The following is a 21,064-nucleotide window of genomic DNA, read 5'->3' as shown; positions in this document are numbered from 1 at the left end:
CGCGATTTTGCTTGCACGATGTTACCACGATTCGGCAGGCGGAAATTGCTGAAACATCGCACAGCGTTTGGGGTGCCATTGCAAATCAACGGCAGTGCACAGGCGTTCCGCGATTTGCAATGATTTCCGGATCGCGGGCAGAACCGCGGTGATTCTGCCCGCGGTCCCCTACGCTAACATGTGAACGTAGCCTAAGGCAAAATAGACTTTGCATTTTGCAAAGTGCAGTTTCCCTTTGCAAGTGCAGTTGCTCCAGGGCTTAGTAAAAAAGGTCAGGCTAAACTTTGCTAAGAGTACCCAATCACGTACAAGGTCAGGCTTAATTTTGCTAAGAGTACCCAATCACGTTCAAGGAAAATAAAATAAAAATAAATAATAAACATTTTTGTTTGCACATTATTGGATGATGGAAGTCAGCAGAGCTCCTGCTAATTTACTAAGCTCTGGAGCAACTACACTTGCATAGTCTTTTTGCCTTTAGTAAATCAACCCCGATGTGTCAAAAGTATATAAGCGCTATTGTTGGTTGAGGTAATCTGCTTTTGTATGCTAAGGAAACAGTTCTGTAGGAGCTGCCACCTTTGCCACCTTAAATTGACTTGTTGCGGAAACTGGCAAAATCAAATGGCTTACTGACAGAGGGTCGGCTATTATCTCAGGGGCTGAGACATTATTTTAAGTCTTGGCTTGGTTGACACTTATAAATCTATATCCTGCATTAAAAAATCTGACTGAAATTGTAATTAGTAGGTTTTCTTTATGAAATATGATCTCTTAATGCCAACTACGAACCAAGCATGTTTTAGGGCAGCCTGTCTCAATTTTACGCTGAAGAATCCTAGAAATTTTCACTTTCTCTGGGAACCCATGCAAAAAAATTCCACCTACAGGCTACATGGTAGACCAACAGGATTGATAGGTCGAAGTGTTTTTTAATTTTATTTAAATTTTTTTTTTTTTTTTTTTTTATACATGGATATAGAGAAAATAGACCTTAGATTTACAAGAAATAAGTAATGTGACCTACCTAGCATATTTATCACCCCGGCCAGATAATTTTTGTCCATAATGAAAATTATCTTCAGTAAAATTCTTGAAATAAGTAATGAGTGCAGAAAAGATGTTTAACCATTGTGATGTCGTTAACATTTGTGGTCCGTGGAGAGGTGACCACACATGCGAGTGGAAATTTGCCCCCTTTTGATGATCAGTGTAGTTGTGGGAGCAATCCTCCATTGCTCACTGTTCAAGGAACCTCTTGCAACCTCAGGAGGAACCCCGATTGACAAACACGGTTCTAGAGCACTTCGTTTTCTTTGTGTTCAGTTGTGTCTAACAGATTGTAGTGTGACCTCTGCAGAGTTGTACCTTTTTTTTTTTTTTTCAAACCAACCACATAATCCGGAACTTGTCAGCGCATTAGGCAGAGCGTGCAGTTGGCTCAGATTCAGAGTTTAGTACTGACTGTATCCTGAAATTATATCCCTCCTTGCATTTGCTGAGTGCCACTGAAATCCTCCAATGACTCTGATCACACTTTTTATTGATTTGTTAAAAAAAAAAAAAACTCTTCCGGACCTCAAGGTGAACACTCAGCAAGCTTGGCTGTAGCAATATTAGATGGTAATTTTATATACAGAACCTTGCCTGAACTTTTAACGTGAATTATGTATTGGATACAGTGCAAAATATATGCAGACATGTCTAAAAGAGCACGGTCACCTAAAACTGATGTTTCTTATTGAAGTTGATGGTTTCTTAAATGCTCAGTGGCTCAACACTGAGATCTAGCTTTTTAAGTTGTCTCCACCTGATGCATTTTAGGTGCACTTTTATTGTGCTTTGCATTGCCGTTAACCTTACACTACTTACTGCAAAGTGATGTAGGGCTACGTCGGCAAACTTTGCGGTGTTATACCGGGATGATGCCTCTAGCTAGAGACACCATCCCGGCACCGTGGTTTACAGCCGACGGTCGGCTTTCCGTCAGTAACGACCGATGCAGCTCGGGAGCCGCTCGATCATTACCCGGGTGAGCGGGAGGGGACGTCCCCCCCCTTCCCCTCTCCGGCCGCCTTCCGTGACTTTGAACAGGCCTCCCGTCCCACCGGGAGACCCGAGCACCCAGCCGGCGCATCCACTGGCTGGATGGAGTCCCGATCAAAGCCGGAAACGGATTTGATCGGGTCTCCGATGACGTAACCCGGAGTCGGCGTCCATGACGTCACTTCCGGGTTACTCTGCTGCAGAAGGCGGCAGATTTAAAAAACGGCTGTATGCAAAAACGCCGTTTTCGGCGTTTTGCATACATGAAGATGTAGTGGAGGGGTCTAGGGTCTTTTTGACCCTCGATTCCTCCATAAAGAGTACCTGTCACTGCATATTGGTGTCACAAGGGATGTTTACATTGCTTGTGACAGCTGATCAGATTTTTTATTTTTTTTTAAAAAACCTGTAAAAGTTAAAAAAATATAAAATAAATAGGGGAAAAAAAAATTTTAGCCGCCCCGGTCACCGTTAGCTCACGCACGGAAAAAAACGTATACGGAAGTCGAGCCGCGAATGAAATTGCTATTCAAACCAAACATGTGAGGTATCGCCGCAATCGCCAGAGCGTGAACAATAATTAAAAAAAAGAGGTACACTCTAACTCTAAACTGGTAACCGTTAAAAAAAAATGTAAAGCTTCGCCTATTGAGATCTCTATTGACTGTATTTTGTCGCCATCCCACGGGTGTGCGCAATTTTAAACCGTAACATGTTGGGTATCTATTTACTCGGCGTGACATCTTTCACAATATACAAAACAAATGGGCTAACTTTACTGTTATTATTTAAATGCAGTGAAATATGATTTTTCAAAATTTTTCCAAAAAAATGGCGTTTTAAAGTCCGCTGCGCAAATACCGCGTGACAAAAAATATTGCAATTACCGACATTTTATTCTCCAGAGTCTTTGCTAAAAAAATATATATAATGTTTGGGGGTTCTAAGTAGTTTTCTAGGAAAAAATACTGATTTTAACTTGTAAACATAAAGTGTCCGAAATAGGGCTGGGGCTTAAGTGGTTAAGTGCATTTAACATGAGTCCTCTGGGCCTCTTGATGCATATTGGTGTGTGTTTTCTCCTTATGTAACCTAGTCCCATTGCAAACCATGACTAATATGTGTATGTGCTTTAATACACGTTTTTGAATGCTCCCTGGAAAAAAAAAGTACTTAACCTTGTATTCCTTCCCCTTCATAATCTCACGCCTATGTTGATCTCTGCAGTTCAAGTAGAAAACTGAGAGCCTTCATAATAGCCATGGCTAATAGGAAATGTGGGAACCTCTCCACCAGAATCATGAACACTGATCTCACACACACCAATTTTGCATTAAATCTGGTTAGCTCATCAATCCATCCATCCATCCATCCATCCATCCATCCCCTCCCTTTTTGATTGTAAGCTCTACCGAGCAGGTCCCTCTTATTCCTCCTGTATTAAATTGTATTGTAACTACCGTTTGCCCTCACATTGTAAAGTGCTATGCAAACTGTTGGCATAGGGTGACCACGTGTCCCGGATCGCCCGGGACAGTCCCGCATTTGGAGAGTCTGTCCCGGGTCCCGGTCACCCTCATTACGGGACAATGCAGTGTCCCGGAATGTCCGCCGACCGTGAGAACACGTGCCGCTGCTGCCGCACTGCTGCTCCGCTCCCCCACCGAACCGGCAGAATAGAAAGGAAGAGGAAGTGCGCAAGGCCGCGAGGTGATTGGCCCCCTCAGGAGTGATGTAATGGCAGCTGTGGCGGTGATAACTAGTAGACTTGTCGGCGGCTGGAAGTTTTCAGTAAGGAGAGGAGGTAAGAGGGCGGGCTGCAATTCGAGCCAACACGAGAGCAGTGAGCAGAGGATGAATAGAATGTCTGCTCTCTGCTGTGCTGTGTCTGTCCAGTCAGTGTGTGTGGCTCACTGGCTCCCCCCCTGCCTTGCTGCACGCAGTGCGCGGCCGAGTGAGAGTCACGTGACGACGGTGACGTCAGCCGGCCCGGGATCATCTACTGTGCGGCGCCGCCTCAGCTCAACTCAGCCTGCTCCTGTAACTGTCTCCAACGGCCGGCCGTTATCAGCATTTAAGAGGAGGACAAAAAATGTAAGTTTAACATTTTAATGGATGTCTGCTGCCACACACTGACCCAATTCTCAATAAAATGTCTGACACCAGTCCTCCTGGCATGTCCGCAGGGCGCTTACACAGCAGTGGCGGGGTACAGGGTGCATAATGTCACATAATGTGACAGGAAATAAAGCTGCCAAGTCCTGCAGGGTGAATGACAAGGAACAGTCCCATATATGCAAGGAGGAAAGTCCCAGGCTGGTCATATAACATACACCAACAAAACATATTGCTGAGCTGTGGAAATGCTGGTTGCCTGGCTCTCATGCTGATTCTGTGTTGTCTGAGGTAAACAAGCATGCAGATCGGGAGTTCTGTCAGAACTGTTCTGACTTTTCTCTGACTTCCTTATCTGCAATTCTGCATGCGTGTTGTGGGTCTGTGGAACCAAAATCCCGTGTAATACACGATCATATCGCTATTCGCAAGCACTGCGTCCAATCCTGGCATTTTATTTAGTCCGGGAGGCCTAAGAAAGTAAGTGTCCCTGAATGGCAGTTAGGAAATGTGGTCACCCTATGTTGGCGCTATATAAACCCTGTATTATATTATTATTATGATTATTATTAAACTATAACCTCTATCTTTCCCAGCACAGGTTTACTTTAGATTCAGCTGTAATTTTTTTTTCAGGAACATTGACTGCACTTATGAAAAATAGGGGTGGGGCTGGGGCCCGGGGAGCCCATGATGGTATCGAACTTTAATTTTCTACAGTTCAGGAAGGCTAGGTTCGCACTGTGATCCCATTTTTCAGTGTGAATATGTAGTGCAGCTTGGATGTGGTTTGCATACATATTCTGTGGGACCAAAATCGTGCTGGAATCACAAGTAGTACGGGAACCTTTTCCAAAATCTCACTGTGCTGCATTGCATTGATGTGAACAGGCATCATTGAAAACAATGGTTTACATTGTCATGCAAATTTATGCAACTTAAGTCGCATCTGAAATCACATGGCGCCCCCGCCCTGTGACTGGACAGTGAAAGGAGAAGCAGCTGCTTTCTCACGCTAAGCTGTCTCCTTTATCAGATAGCACCTTGCACTCTGGCACAACGGATGGGCTTCTTGTGCTCTGTGATTGGCTTTAATCAGATGTGCTGTACAGTTGTGATGTGTTTAGGTGTGATCCTAGTCTGAACCCACATGGGAGAATCTTCCAGGACGCTGTTGCTCTACTTGACCAATCACCTGCAGCTGAGGCATTTCCTGCCCCACAGCCACATGTATACTTGCAGCTGTGGGGTGAGGAATACTCTGGCCACAGATTGGCCCAGTACATGTGACCGCTTTGTGGGGGGCTTGCTCATGTGGGTTCAGACTGGAATCTGAAGATACCCAAATTAATCCTTACTGTACAGGCCCTGCAAGTGACCAAGTCAAATTCAAGTACTTGCCTTTTTTAACAGAAAAATAACTTAATGAATACGTACTGTAGCTGCATTGATTTGCTCACTGCTGCATTAAAATGGAATACATGGCTGTATTATATTGCTCCCTGCTGCATTGGGACGGAGTCTATGATGGACACCAGGGCCGATGTGCTTTTGCTCCGTTCCTCTGCCCTTGTATACAAAGCCATGGTGTCATCAGTGTACTATTCTTTGTGAATTGCACAGCAGAGAAGGAGCGGAGGGTCTTTGCACTAACTCACTGGGGCTCAATGGCCTTTTCAGTAAGAAATAATTGAGGGATTAAACAAGGTCTAACCAATAGGCTAAAAAAAGGGGGGGGGGGAGAAACAGGATTACTATTCAGCACTCTGCATTGCACATAAATACTACTGACTGGTTAAGAGTAAGAAGTGGTATCGGGCGTGGTCTGGCCGCGCGAGGTGATGGACGCTAGATAGGAGAGCTCCCGCTGCCACGAGCCGACTTAAACACACAACAGGGTCTGCTCGCGCTCCACACCCGCGGTAAGGATGTCAAGTACAGCCCGCTCCTCCTCTGCCACCCGCTCTCGATCCCCGAGGGAACCCGCCGCCAAGATAAGCCCCAGCATTCCGGAGATGTTCCGGACCCAGGCCGCCACGATGGCGCCGACGGGCGGCAGCTCCTCTCCCTCACTTAACTCTCCACCTTCCGCCCGATCCTATGCAGCTGTCACCACCGGGGACCATGCATCCAGCTCCCCCGTGCCAGCATCACCCAGGCAGCTGAATATGGATGACCTCCGCTCGGTGGCTGCAGATATCAAGGACACCCTGGGAGCAGCCATCTTGGAATTGAGGGCAGACATACACTCCCTCACAGGCAGGGTGCATGAAATTGAGAGGGTTACGGCACGTCAGGACTCTGCCATCCATGAATTACACTACAGATCTGACACCCACACCATCCAGATGAGGGACATGCAGCGTCATTTGGAGGATCTGGACAACAGAGGGAGGCGCCATAACCTGCGCATTCGCGGGGTGCCTGAGTCAGTGGATGGTGACCTCCTGACCCCCACCATAGTCTCCCTGTTTAATTCGCTCCTAGACAGACCCCCACAGTCTCCCATCGAAATGGAACGTGCACATCTTGCCCTGCGCCCTAAGGGCAGGGAGGGGGACCCACCGAGGGATGTTATCTGTTGCCTGGTGGACTTCCGCCTTAAGGAGGACATCTTACGCAAGGCCAGGAATAGGCCCCACATAGATCTGGAAGGGGCCCCCATCCAACTATTTCAGGATCTTTCGGGCATTACGCTCCAGCGTCGCCGAGAACTGAGACCGCTACTTGACGCACTCAGGGCCAACGGAATTATTTACAGGTGGAAATTCCCGTTTTGTCTCTCTGCCTCCACGCAAGGCCGAACAGCACTTCTCAGGGTCCCTGAGGATCTACCCCACTTTTGTTCCACATTGGGCATTCCGTACATGAGCCTTCCCAACTGGTATGCGGAGTTCCGTCCAGGACCCTTGGTATCTGACGCACCCGGAGCGGAACCCATGGACGCCCAAGATGTCAGGTTCCGACGCCAACGCTCCCCATCTGTGATACGCCAGGCCCGTGCCTCTGCTGCTCCCCATCATGCCAACAGTCCTACCAAGCCGCCACAGGTTCGCCGGGCCAGACTAGATGTCTGAAGGCCTTCTACGTACCCTTAGGGGCTCCGGTAGTGAGCTTCTGGCCCACGGCACCTGCAATGTGCCCTGCACCATTCTCTGCACTGACTTACATGCTGTTTTTTCTTGTTCATCTGTTTTTTTTTTTTTTTTTTTTTTTGTTTTTGCTTGAATAGCTCACTTCCTCGGTTGGATTTCCTGGACCCCACAGCCTTGATAACTGCGGATGTCCAGTCTGACTGTATTTATGCCTACCGTACGGACTCTATGCGTATCAGAATATTATCACTTCGCTGACCCACACCCTACTCCTTGGAATGGTAACGTACTTTTGATTCCCCCTAGGCCCATTCCTTTATTCCCACTCTTTATGTTGGCCTGCGATATCCAGCCTCCCACCCCCAGGCCCGTTTCCTCCTGCAAAATGTTTGAGTCGTTTTTGCCTGATAGCTTTTGAGTTCTTTACCCTGAACTGCCCCCCTACTTGGCTGCACACGTTTTTATCTAGGACTGCGCTGTGTACCAGGACTGCCAACGCCCTCGGCCTCCCACTTTTCTCCGAATCCTGCTGTGCTTGTGGGGGTTTTTTTTTTTTTTTTTGTTTGGCTGGTGCGGGCAGGTCATATGCTCTCCCGTTGGCTTTAGGGTCTCCCCCTCTTGGAGGCCTTCCGATGGTACATGTCCGTAGTTTTGTATGTCCTGTACGATTTATGTGCTCCATTGGTTGTTTATGCATATGGGTCCACTCATCCTGTGGGTAGCTTAGTCTATTGTTTTATTATTGTTTTATTATGTTTTTTGTTTTTGTGCTTGCTGGCAACGATACGCCATGCCTATGTAAGGCGCTGTGTCTCATCCCTAGCTTGGGAATGCAGAGCTTTACATCCGCTCCGGAGGCTACTCGCTGGCATGGGTCATTGGCCCCTGACCCTTCCTCGAGGATGTTTGTGGAGGCCCTTACATGCTCCCATTGACTAGACTCCCGGACTTACCCCCGCCCCTCCCCCGTTATTGGGGAGGCTACTCCCCGCCCACGCTTTCAACCTGTAGGGAGGCGGGAACTACATCTTACGACTCGAGGAAGGGAGGGGATGCCTTTATTCATATATGCTGTCTTGGCTGCTGCATGTGACCACACGGTGTTGCAATGTTGTCTAATTGAATATTACTGCTTAGAGTTTTCTTGTTCAACTAGGTTATTCAACTACTACGTTCTCCTCACTTCTCCAGGTAATTAGACCGTTCACTCCCCCTCCCCCGCTACAGCGCTGTTGGTGCGGTCCTAGGTCTCTGCCCTGTAGCTCTTATTCCCTTGACCCCACTCCCCTTGTACCCTCAGTATACTCACGTAAAGCCCTTGCGCAGACTACCTCCATCTCTCATGTGGAGCTCCTTCCACACACGTTTCCGCCCCTTCCCACTTGTATACCCTGTCGCCTGACCCTATAGTGCTCTAGTTGCCGACCAACGGACTCTGCACTTGCGGATGGCTTACTATCACCCCATGCTCTGATTTCTTACGGCTGTTATTGTACCCTGACAATGCCCATTGCCATGCGCTACCTCTCGGCTCGTGGCCGGGCCCCCCTATTTAGGTGACTACTTCGGTCCCCTCTTCTCGTTTGGTCTACCCCAACCCCCCACTTAGTGGCCCCATAGCCTTCCCCGTTCACGACACCCTCCTTCTGCATTTACCTGAGCCACTATACTTCTTTGTACTCCTTTTACCACTCCGTTTTGTCTCGGCAGGCCGGACTAGGTTGTGGTCTCTTTTCCTTGCCCTCCCCTCCTCCCCCCCCCCCCCCCCCACTTCTCCCTACCGTTCCTTCCTTGTCTGTTCCCTTCCCCTCCCCCCTTCTTCCTTTTCCTCCTCTCCCCCTCCTCCCTGTGTTGTGTCTAGTCCACTTTTCTATTTTTCCCTGGCCATATGCATCTCACGCTCAAATTGTACTCTCTCAACGTCCGTGGTCTTAATATCCCTGAAAAGCGCTCCCAGCTTGCCCTCGCCCTGCGCAAAACCAAGGCCGACATCGTATTTCTACAGGAAACCCACTATTGGTCTGACAGCATCCAAAAAGTCCCGTCTCCACACTACCCTGAGGCATATCATGCCACTTCGGCGGACTCCAAATCCAAAGGGGTGACTATACTTCTATCCAAGCACTATCCATTCAAAGTCACAGAATCTCTGGCTGATGACCAGGGTCGGTTCATCTTCCTTAAGGGACAGCTGAACGGCCGCCCGTGTACTCTTGCCAACATCTACGCCCCCAACAAACACTTAGTCACCTTTTTTAGATCTACCTTCCAGCGCCTGTCGGATTTCTGTTCTGGTCAGCTCATTTTGGGGGGGGATTTCAATGTTGCCCTGTCCCCTCTTGTAGATACTTCGGCGGGTTCATCCTCCTTGCCATACGCCGCCTTGCGCGCGATTAAAACTCTCCTGACGTCCTTTCTCCTGCACGATTCGTGGCGTACCCTGCACCCAACCACTAAAGACTTCACCTTCTACTCGTCCCCTCACGATCGTTACTCTCGTATTGACTACCTCTTTGTCTCCCAAGATCTCTTGCCGACCCTCCACTCTGCCTCCATTGACCCGATGTTTCTTTCGGACCATAATCCCATCAGTATCACTTTCTCTTTCCCCACTCAGTCACAAGCCTCGCGGGCGTGGAGAATGGATAGTTCCATTCTCTCCGATACGACGTGTGTTTCTGCGCTTACAGAACGCCTTCAGCATTACTTCGTCGACAACCAATCTCCGGATATTACCCCCATCACGCTTTGGGCAGCTCATAAATGCGTGATCCGCGGGGAATTTATAGCGCTCGCCTCAAAACGCAGGAAAGCACACTCGGCTCAAATTGAATCTCTACTGCTGAAAATTGGTACTCTGGAACGCGCCCACAAACGCTCCCTAGCGTCAAGTACCCTAACAGAACTTACCCTGGCTCGTCAGGAGCTACTGGAGACTCTTGGGAGGTCTGTTCGCCGCAAATTCGCCCTATCCCGGGGTCTGTTTTATGAACATGCTAACAAATCGGGACGGCTCTTGGCCAGGGCACTCCGGGAAAAGCGGGCTGCCAACACCATCCACTCCATAGTTGACCAGGCGGGTAAAACGCTGAACTCAACCCCTGACATAGCAGCCCAATTTGTTAGCTATTACTCCCATCTGTACAATTTGACGCGATCGGACTCTCAGGAGTCCCAGTGCTCCAGACTCCAGGCCATTAGACAATTTCTGGAACGATACTCTCCTTCCCCCCTGCTGGACGCCACTCTCTCTGTGCTAGACGCGCCCATCACTTCGACGGAAATCTTGGCGGCTCTGAAGCAATCTAAACCGGGCAAAGCCCCGGGCCCGGATGGCCTTCCAGTGTGCTACTACAAGGCCTTCTCGGATCTGCTGCTGCCACACATGGTGAACGCTTTTAACGCCTTCCCGGACGCTGACTCCCTTCCTACGGATTTCTTGGAGGCACATATCGCGGTCATACCGAAACCAGGTAAAGATGCCTCCCTAGTCCCTAACTACCGGCCCATATCGCTCCTTAATGTGGACATCAAAACATACGCCAAAGTGTTAGCTAATCGCCTCCTCCCCTCTATTCCTGATGTGATTTCCCTTAACCAAGTCGGTTTCGTCCCTGGCCGAGAGGCGAGGGATAACACTACCAAAGCCCTTCACCTCCACCATTGGCTATCCACGTCCAACTCTCCCGGTTTCTTCCTGTCCCTCGATGCGGAGAAGGCGTTCGACAGGGTGGCCTGGGATTACATGACTGAGACACTCAGGGCCCTTGGCCTAACGGACTGGTTCTTGCGGTTTGTCGCTGTTCTGTACTCCACCCCGTCGGCGCGGGTCCGGGTCAATGGCGCTCTCTCGAACGCCTTCTCCGTGTCAAACGGTACGAGACAGGGCTGCCCCTTATCCCCCCTGATCTTTATCCTCACCTTAGAACCCCTTCTCCGCCAAATCCACGACGACCCGAATATTAAGGGCGTCTCCATAAAGGATAAAACGTACAAACTAGCTGCTTACGCGGATGACATTCTCCTCTTCCTTACTGACCCCTTGACTTCCGTCCCTAATCTTCTTTCCGCCCTTACATCCTTTCAGGCTCTTTCTAATCTCAAAATCAACTACTCCAAATCCCGCGCCCTCAACATTTCCCTTCCTGCTTCGCTCTTGCGACTCTGCCAAACCAATTTCCCCTTTCATTGGGATCCCCACGCCATCACATATCTTGGGGTCCAGCTACCGAGCAAACTTTCGGACTTATACACCAGGAACCACTTGACAATTCTACAATCTGTTAAATCAGACCTACAATTATGGTCTAAGGGACCCTTCTCTTGGTTTGGCAGGGTCGCAATAGTGAAGATGAATATTCTTCCCCGTCTACTATACATTCTACATGCCCTCCCTATCCATGTTCCTCCGGCCTTCTTTAAATCCTACCAGCATATCTGTTCAGACTTTGTATGGCGGTCCCAAAGGTCGAGAATACGGTGGGACACGCTCACTCGCTCCAAAGCGGAAGGGGGGGTTGGCATGCCGCATCTGCTGAAATATCACTGGGCCTGTCACCTTACCCGGATAATTGATTGGCACGCTCATGCTGGCTCTAAGGACTAGGTATCCTTGGAGTCTGCGGTATCTACCATCCCCGCGCATCATCTCCCGTGGGTGACGCCGGCCAAGATTCCACGCTCAATTCTGGCTCACCCCGTTACGGGTGCAACCCTGCGCCTTTTCCATACGATACGCCGCAAATTGGATCTTTCTCCGAAACTTAGCCCACTACTACCCCTGAGTGCGTCCCCGGAATTCACTCCTGATCTCCCTTTCGTCCCACCCACAGGGCCCACCGGAGACATGCCCTTTCAAGCGCGTCACTTTTTTGTCGACTCTCGCCCTCTTACACATCAAGCCCTTCGCCTCAAATACCCGTCTGTTGACATCCCGTTCTACAGTTTTTTACAGGTTAGACACTTCCTACACAGCGCACAATCGGTGGTGGATTGGACCCGCTCCCTTACCTCCTTCGAACGGCTCTGTGAGGCGCTGGGGCCACACCGTCATCTGATATCCATACTATACACCATGCTTTTTCCGGCTGCCCACGCACACACTGAGGCACTTGGGTCCAGATGGGGGAGAGACCTTGGCAAAGACTTCTCTGAGGACGACTGGACGAGAATCTATTGCCACATGCACAAGGGTTCTCTGAATGTTCTTGCCCAAGAAACTGGCTACAAACTCTATGCTAAGTGGTACAGAACTCCTGAATTATTGCACAAGTTCTCAGCAGCTAACTCTCCCACGTGTTGGAGATGCGGCCTACACCCGGGCTCTCTTTTGCATGTCTGGTGGGATTGCCCTGTCGTCCAGCCGTTCTGGAGAGAGGTACACTCTCTGATTCCCCGAATCACCACCTACACTCCCGACTTTACTCCGGCACAATACTTGCTCCATCACACGTCCATACCCTATTCCAGTTACAAAAAATCCCTCACACTACACCTCATCAATGCAGCTAGGATGTGCGTGCCCTGTCATTGGCGCTCTACTTCCCCCCCCACAGTTGCGGAATGGCTGAAGAGGGTTCAGAGGGTAGCAGAAATGGAAGACACTATTGCGCAGGCTAAGGATACCCACCACAAATTTTACACGACCTGGGCTTCCTGGACACACTTTACAACTCTTCCTGAATTCCAGAGACTGACCACTACATCCTAGATGCTAGCTAAATTCTACCGGACGTGGGATGCTTCGGACATCTTCTCCCGTCGGCCACTGATTACACTTAGTTGATCGAGTCCCTCTCACGAATACCACGGGCCTCATGCCCCCCATCTGTTTATTTCTCTCCTTATTCTCCCTTTACCCTCTTTCTTCCTGTCTAACGTCCTCTCCTCATGTCTTTCCCTCGACCCTCCTACCCACTCCTTCCTCTCCCCCCCCCCCCCCCCCCCACACCCGGATGCTCCTCTGCTCCCCCCAAGCCGCAGACCCGACTCCGCCCACGGGCCGGAACACTCACCTCCACTGGCCCCTTATGTGGGTTTCTTCGGAATTACCCACCCCGAGACGGCATGTACGCTTTTGATGGGTGCCCCCCATGCCCGGATACAGCATGTTCCCCCTTGGGGGTGTCTGGACACGTGGGGGCAACCACCACTGCCCTTGGAGGAGCCTTATCCGTCGCACGCCCAGTCATGGTGGAGGTCGCCATGGGTTTTTCTTCTGTTGTTGTTTTTGTTTGTGTTATCCCCATGGCCCGGCACCAAGAGTATGGGGACCAAGATTGTCCTCACTTTACTGACCGGTCTACATTGCCTGACTTGTGCTGATCTTGTACATTCCTGTACTTCACTGTATGATTATGACGAGGTCTGTTTACTCAACCTTATTCACGGTGCATACTGTTGCTGTTTAACTAGCTTTTCTTTTTGATGCACTATGTATTTCTTAAAAAGGATGTTCACTTGTTATGTCATACCATTTTACCTCAATAAAATGTTTTTTAAAAAAAAAAAGAGTAAGAAGTGGTGTTTGGTGTGTCCTTCTTTTTTCTTTTTTTGGTGACCACTCACCAGAGACAGACCTGTTATGCAGGATGTGGAAGGGTAGAGAAATACTCACCGGTCCTTCGCTTTCTGAGTAGCTTGCTTTGCAGGATGAGGAAGAGCAGAGAAATACGAAGTTTCTACAGGTCGCCTCCTTGCGGGGTTGATTGCTATGCAGGGCAAAGAAATGCTCACCTGTTCTAACATGTCAATCCCTTGCTGTTAGAATGAGTGAGGTTTTGCCCCATCACTGGTGTCACATTCTAGAGCAGTGATGGCAAACCTTGGCACCCCAGATGTTTTAGACCTACATTTCCCATGATGCTCAACTACACTGCAGAGAGTACATGAACATCATGGGAAATGTTGTTCCATACCATCTGGGGTGCCAAGGTTCACCATCACTGTTCTAGAGTGTCTTCATCAACAAAGGGGGCAATGATTTTTCTGACAGCCAGCAATAACCCGACCTGTGGAAACAGGTGAGTACTTTTGGTGATCAAGTGTGAAATAAGTGACATACAGTATGTTGTATTGAAGTGGAAGAACAAAAGTTTTAAACTGAAAAATGGGAATGAAGATCAGAATTGTTGCTGCCGTCCATATCAGTTTTCGTTTTTTTTTTTTCTGTAGTGTTTCTGTATTCTTCCGTTTTTCAATTTAGAACCTTTCCTAATGGGTTTTCAATTTTGGAACTGTTTTAGTTGAGCCTTGTGCTCCTGTGTTCAGCTGTTCTGTGAGCACAGCATGCTTTAGTGTTGGGCCAAATAAACAGTTTAGCCTTTTTTCTTTTGCCAGGTCATTCTGCAAACAGCGAGCAGCCATTGAAAAGGAGTACGGTCAGGTAAGAAGCTGTAATGTCCTGCTTTTTAGGATGGTTAATTATGGATATTTTTATGAAAAGACCGAAACCCTCTAGAGCAAGAGTAGTCTAAAGCTAGTGCACAGCATAGGTTTGCTAAATTACGCTAATGTGTTTATTTACTAAGAATAAGGAGAAGCAATAGATGTTAGCAGTGGCGGCTGGTGCTCAAAATTTTTTGGGGGGGGGGGGGGCGCAAACAGAAGAAAGTAATAGGCATTGCTTTGCGGCAAAAAACGCTGTAAAAAATTGCGTGACTTTGAGGTTGCAAAAGTGTGAAAGGGGCCTTCAGTAATTAAAATATAGTGTGCCCCCTTTCAATGCACAGTGACCAGCGTGCCCCCTTTCAATGCACAGTGACCAGCGTGCCCCCTTTCAATGCACAGTGACCAGCGTGCCCCCTTTCAATGCACAGTGACCAGCGTGCCCCCTTTCAATGCACAGTGACCAGCGTGCCCCCTTTCAATGCACAGTGACCAGCGTGCCCCCTTTCAATGCACAGTGGCCAGCGTGCCCCCTTTCAATGCACAGTGACCAGCATACGTGCGTGCCCCCTTTCAATGCAGTGCCCAGCATACATGCGCCCTTACCTGGAGCAGCAGCGGCGGGTGGCTTCTCAGTCCCGGCGGCGCGTCTCCTCGAGTCCTCCCACCTCCTCCTCAGGCCAATGGCATGGGGTTTGCCTTGTGGCCAATCAGGAATCAGGTATTAGACCCGCTCCCTGATTGGCCAGGAGGAGGACCCATGTGACAATAGCGGCGCCCCGGGTCCACCCTTTGCTGCAGCCTATTAGAGCCTCTGGCTCTAATCAGGTGATGCAAAAAAAAAGCCCCATTGAACTCCATGCGTCCAGTGCCCCTGCATGCAGATTAGGGGGCCGGACGCATGGATAGGGTGGGCGGTGCCCCTGCGCCCCCAACACACCGGCCGCCACTGCATGTTAGACTCCTAATTGCACCTAATTGAAACAACTAAGACTTCAATGTGGAGAACGGAGAAGCACCATCAATCAGATGAACACCCATTTGTAAATGTCAAGTCAAGATGGTCACTTTTCCATAATAGAAAATGCTAAATGTGGTCCCTAGAGAGCGTAGGACTGCAGGATTTAGCCAAGATCCCTTTTTGTGTGTAAAAAGAAGCATTTGGCAAGTGTGGTTTAACTACTTTTGATAGTAAAGATATTAGAGGTGTGCATCTTCACTGGTCTCCCGATTTTGATTACGATTAGCCGATTATTCGATTCTGTGATGCGTCATGATTTAGTGTCCACGGTTTTTATAAAAAAATTCAAGCAGTCAAAAGAACTCCATTTTTTTTTTTTGTCATTTTCTCTTAGCACAAAATCCTATTTGGGGAAAGTAATTCTCATAACCATTCCAAAAGAGGGCTACAAGTTATTCACTTTCACTTTATTAAAGAGAACAAAGGGGCGTTCTTTACACCTAGAGAAAAAACCGAAAGACTGCTTTGCTGTAAAAGCTGTGAAAATGTGGAATAGACTGACTCTCTCACCAACTAGTTCTGGGCTGCTCAGTAGATGGTTTTAACTAACACCTGAAATGTGCTCCTGTCCTAAATGCACAAAATATAAGTGACAAGGGGATGGGATCAGGTGGGAGGAACGGGATCAGGCAGAGGGGATGGGAGGTGGGAGGAATGGGATCAGGCAGAGGGGATGGGAGGTGCGAGGAATGGGATCAGGCAGAGGGGATGGGAGGTGCGAGGAATGGGATCAGGCAGAGGGGATGGGAGGTGGGAGGAATGGGAATCGGTGACAGTGGCACTCACTTTCAGTGTCAGTCGATTTCCCCCTCCTCCATGCTCAGTGTGTCTCTGCTTCTCTTCTCCTCCTTTCTGGTGCCTCCAGTGATGCTTCTGCTGACGTGGGGTCTCCTCAAGCTCCTTCCCTTCACTCTACTGGCTGTCAGGTCATAAGTTGTCTTTCTGCTCCAGTGTCCATTTGGAAGGGGAGGGGGCTTTAGTCACCAGGCAGGCTCTGCCTCTGTTTCTCCAGGTGAGGCAGAGCACTGCACTTAGCACCGGATGACGTCATTGGCAATCGATTCAGCTGACATCAATGCAGAATCGCGAATGTCTGAATCGCGATGCATTAATGCATCGATTATTCCACACCCCTAAAAGATATTCAATTTTCTTTCCTGTTTTGTATGTTTTTTTTACATGTTCTGCAAATTAATGCATTTTTTAATGAATGTTCGAGTAATGCATACATTTTTCTAATGTTAAATAGATCTATAAGGCCTCTTGAACACGATACTCCTGTTTGAGCATCTACACTTTCATCTTTTTTTTTTTTAAATGTATTTGCACGTATTTTCATGCATATGCTTTTGTGCATTTTTGCGCAAATGCGCGGAAACCTATTTTCATGTTATTTTGTGCATTATGTAAAAATGGCCTTTTGCGCGCATGAGGCGCAAATTACTGACCAAAAATGCAGATTTTTCTATTTTGTTTTTACTGAAGAATCCATGGCACTCGTTTACGTGCCTGTGTGCATAGGCACATTACAATGAATGGGCTGTATTTTAGCTCTGTAAAAAAAAAAAAAGCTGTACTGAGCTTTTTTAAGCTGCAGTGTGCAAGAGGCCTTAAAATTATAACTATATCTCTAGTATATGACAAACATTTTTTTCATAGTTCTAATTTTTTTTAGAATATCTACTTATAATTATATATCTTAATTCTTGAATCATGGTACTATTATATATTCTGGTTAATACTATGGGCAGCACTAGGGTCATGGGTTCAAATCAAAATCATAACATCAGTCTTGTGTTTTTTCTAAATATGCACATTCTGCAAAAAGCTGTGATTGGTGTAGGGTGCTGTGATAGGCCCAGGTAACGTGATGGCTGTGGGCCAATCACAACTCACTAGTTTCACTTCCTATACTGTTCTAAATGAGAGATTTGTTCATAACCGCTTTGTAGATGTTGTGATAATCGCCTCCAGACCTGTTAAATAACACCTGATCTTTATCTGTAAAAAAAAAAAAAAACTTTTATAGTTACTTAAACTGCAGTGTTGGTCTACCTAAAAACTGTGGAGCTCCATAATAGGTTTTAAAGTTCTGTAGCATTTCAACCTTCAGTATAGTTGTCCCAACATCTAGGTCTTAAGCCTTTCTAAAACAGGTACATCCTGTGGCTTCCTGACACATTTGGCTTTACTCTATTTGCATCTTTATCCCAAGCCATCTGCTTATTACTTAGTTATGAACCATGACTAGGACGGCCTTGTTTCCGCTACTGTGCTCCATGATGATAGCATCACCTGTTGTGGTTAGAGTTCTTATAGTGCAGTGTTAACAAAGGTTTTTTTGATTTTTGTATGACAAGTCTGTAAGGATTGTCATCAGGCTGCAAACACGGTTAATGAGCAACTCTAGGTAGCAAACAGTCGGTCAGTTCATACAGAGGTCTCATTGAGCCTGTATACCTTTTAAACTGACAATATACATATATTCTATTTCAGCCATTTTCCATCCAGTCGGAATTCCAGCTTGATTGACCACCAAATCGAATTGATTGGGAAGTTGAAACTGGGCAAAAGGCCCCTTTCACACTTGTGCGACCTAAAAATGGTGTGATTTTGCTGCGATTTTGACTGAACTTGAAGCAATGACTGTATAATCTTGAGGTCTATGGACCTCGAAACGGACCAAAGTAGTGCAGGCACTACTTTGAAGTTGTTGCAACTTGATGTCGCACAGATAAAAACAGTACTCACTGGAAATCATGGAGTACGACTTCTCATGCGACTTTACAGTCCCAAATCGCAGGACAAGTCGCACAAGTGTGAAAGGAGCCTTATATTGACAGAGTACAGAATGATTGATTCAAAAACCGAAAATTACTTCAGGAGTTGAATTCATTTTTTTTTATTTTTCTGCCGTGCGATTAGGATAGTTTTGGTTCACTCTCCTTGCCGTTCATCACCAGTACCACCATTTTTTCAGTCTTCCATTGCTTTTGCGATTTTTCATTTCAAGAAAAGAAGTGTAAACAAAATTTTGACTATGTTTAAATTGCCACATATATGGCCAGCTGTATAGTCTAAGGTCTGACTGCAATTTATTTAAAACTCATTTTATTTTAAAACCTAAACTGAAGCTTCATGTTAAATGACCGCGTGCTGTATGCCCCTTTCACATGGGCTTTCCGATTAGGTCCGCCTGTCGGTTTTTTCAGGCGAACCTGATCGGATACTCTATGCACCTCTATGGGGCAACGGTGACCTGTCCGCTGACACCTGCTGCTATTCGATCCTGTCCGTAAAATCCAGACAGAATAAAACCCCATTTTCCATCCGTCTGGAGGATCGGATGAAAACAGACAGGCGGTCCGTTTTCATCTGATCTCCCATTGAGGAGAGTGGGGATCTGACAGGTCTGTCTCTGCACAGTGAGCGGAGAAGGACCTGTCATCCCCCTTCTCAGCGTGAATCGGCGAATCAATCCCTGCTGAGAAAAACTGACTCCGCCGGGCGGAAAGCCTGTGTGGAAAAACCCTTACAATCCACTCTTTCATGCTTCATTTTTGGATAAGATCGTGGTGGGCTATAGACTGCAGTGCTCAGAATGGCATGTCTTTGCAGGGTCACACCAGAGCAACCAGACGTAAAGATGATTACCAGAATGAAAGTTACTCCACAAGAAGGCCATGTTCAAGTCTGCAAAAAATAAAAAAAGTATCTTTAAAATACATCTGTATTGTGTATCAAAAAGTATGACATGGCATTAGGAGAAATTTGTTAAAGTTTAATTCTAGACCGATATAAACACCAATGAATGCATAGTTTAGAATGCTAGTACACTATTCAAATCTATTGGTTACATAATGGAAACAAACTGTACTCCACACTTGTGCATTTTGGCTAATTCAGTCCTTTATCTGGACTTGACGAAATGTGAAGTTTGGAGTTTTTTTTTTTTTTTTCTTTTTAACAGCATTTTAAATGTTCAAGCTGGTTGCCTGAAGTTCAGTTTTCACGCTCATGAGGAACTTGGGGGAAACCACAAAACCTGATGCGTATAATACCAATACTGGCGTGTAAGTAGCTCCATCTCCCTCCCCTTTTCCCTCCTTCTCTGTATTGGTTAGCAAAGCTTAGAGCTTTGCATTGAAGGATGTATTAAAAGTGTTTAATTTAATTGTCTAAAATATTTTCGTCATAATTTTCATCCATTGACAAACTATGATGAAAATGGAATTCCAATTTTTGTCAATGAACAAAAACGGAACGAAAATGGGAGGGAGAGATGTATGGATTTATCTATGAATACGTTGTATAATGGCTAAATCTGTGTCTGTAGGTTAGTACCAGAAAAAATGTTTGCTTTTTACTCCTTGAGTATATAAGGAGTTTGGGAATTGTAGAGAAATGCTTAAATAATGCATTACAATGTAACGAAAGAAACACAATTTTAGTCAACTTAAATGTACTGAAGATTTTAGTCGACTAAAATACTGCTAAAACAATTCAGAAACTAAAACGTCAATTTAGAAATTTAGAAAGCTTGACTAAAACTGAATTGAAATTTGCCGTAAAAATGAACACTGTGTATATGAGGCTCATTAAGTACTCCACTATCTACATAGTTAAATAATGCATTACAATGTAACGAAAGAAACACAATTTTAGTCAACTTAAATGTACTGAAGATTTTAGTCGACTAAAATACTGCTAAAACAATTCAGAAACTAAAACGTCAATTTAGAAATTTAGAAAGCTTGACTAAAACTGAATTGAAATTTGCCGTAAAAATGAACACTGTGTATATGAGGCTCATTAAGTACTCCACTATCTACATTTTTGTTGCTGCATGTGTACTTTAAATATTTAATTTGCATAACTTACTAAAATATCATCTTACTGGAATTCAGAAATCCTTTTTAGTTTGCTTGCAAGAAAGATGGTGGACAGAAACTAAATACGTCTGGCAAACTTTAGCTCTGTGAAATGGCAAATAAACATCAGGGGTTTGGACAGAACAAGGGAGCCATGCAGGGAATATCGCACTGGAGTCTTGTTTACTCATCTGTCAGCGTAGACGGCTAAGAAGCATGGGGCAGGGAACGAATACAAAGCCTGTGGTGACATTAGCAAACTGCTTACCGTGCACATCATCTGATCCAGCTAATAGACACAGTAAAACTGCTTTAAAGCTCAATAAAATGACTAATAATTTTATATTGGCACAGTCTGTGTGGATCATTTCCACAGGAAATATAAAACGCCCTTTTATTTACTAATAAATATTTTTATCCTAAAAGTCATCCATTTAAACATTGTGGTTTTTCTGCTTACAGCCTTGCAATGAATGGTCCTTTTTTAAAAATGATTTCAAAAGAAGTTTGAGCTATGAGCCCTGTGTCTT

The 21,064-nt window shown here is 46.5% G+C and overlaps 1 protein-coding gene across 2 annotated transcripts in view; it reads left to right on the top strand.

Moving 5' to 3' along the window:
- FCHSD1 (FCH and double SH3 domains 1) overlaps positions 1-21,064 on the top strand; it is a 196,590-nt gene that overhangs the window by 40,985 nt on the left and 134,541 nt on the right. For both annotated transcript variants that reach the window (XM_082252779.1, XM_082252778.1), the window contains exon 3: positions 14,595-14,640. In XM_082252779.1, the coding sequence (XP_082108905.1) occupies positions 14,595-14,640 (46 nt within the window). The remainder of the gene's footprint in view (positions 1-14,594; positions 14,641-21,064) is intronic.

The sequence above is a fragment of the Pelophylax lessonae genome (genome assembly GCF_965119305.1).
Source record: "Pelophylax lessonae genome assembly, chromosome: 4".
Lineage (NCBI taxonomy): Eukaryota > Metazoa > Chordata > Amphibia > Anura > Ranidae > Pelophylax > Pelophylax lessonae.
The sequence above is the reverse complement of the archived record's forward strand: the minus strand, read 5'-3'. Positions and strand labels throughout refer to the sequence as shown.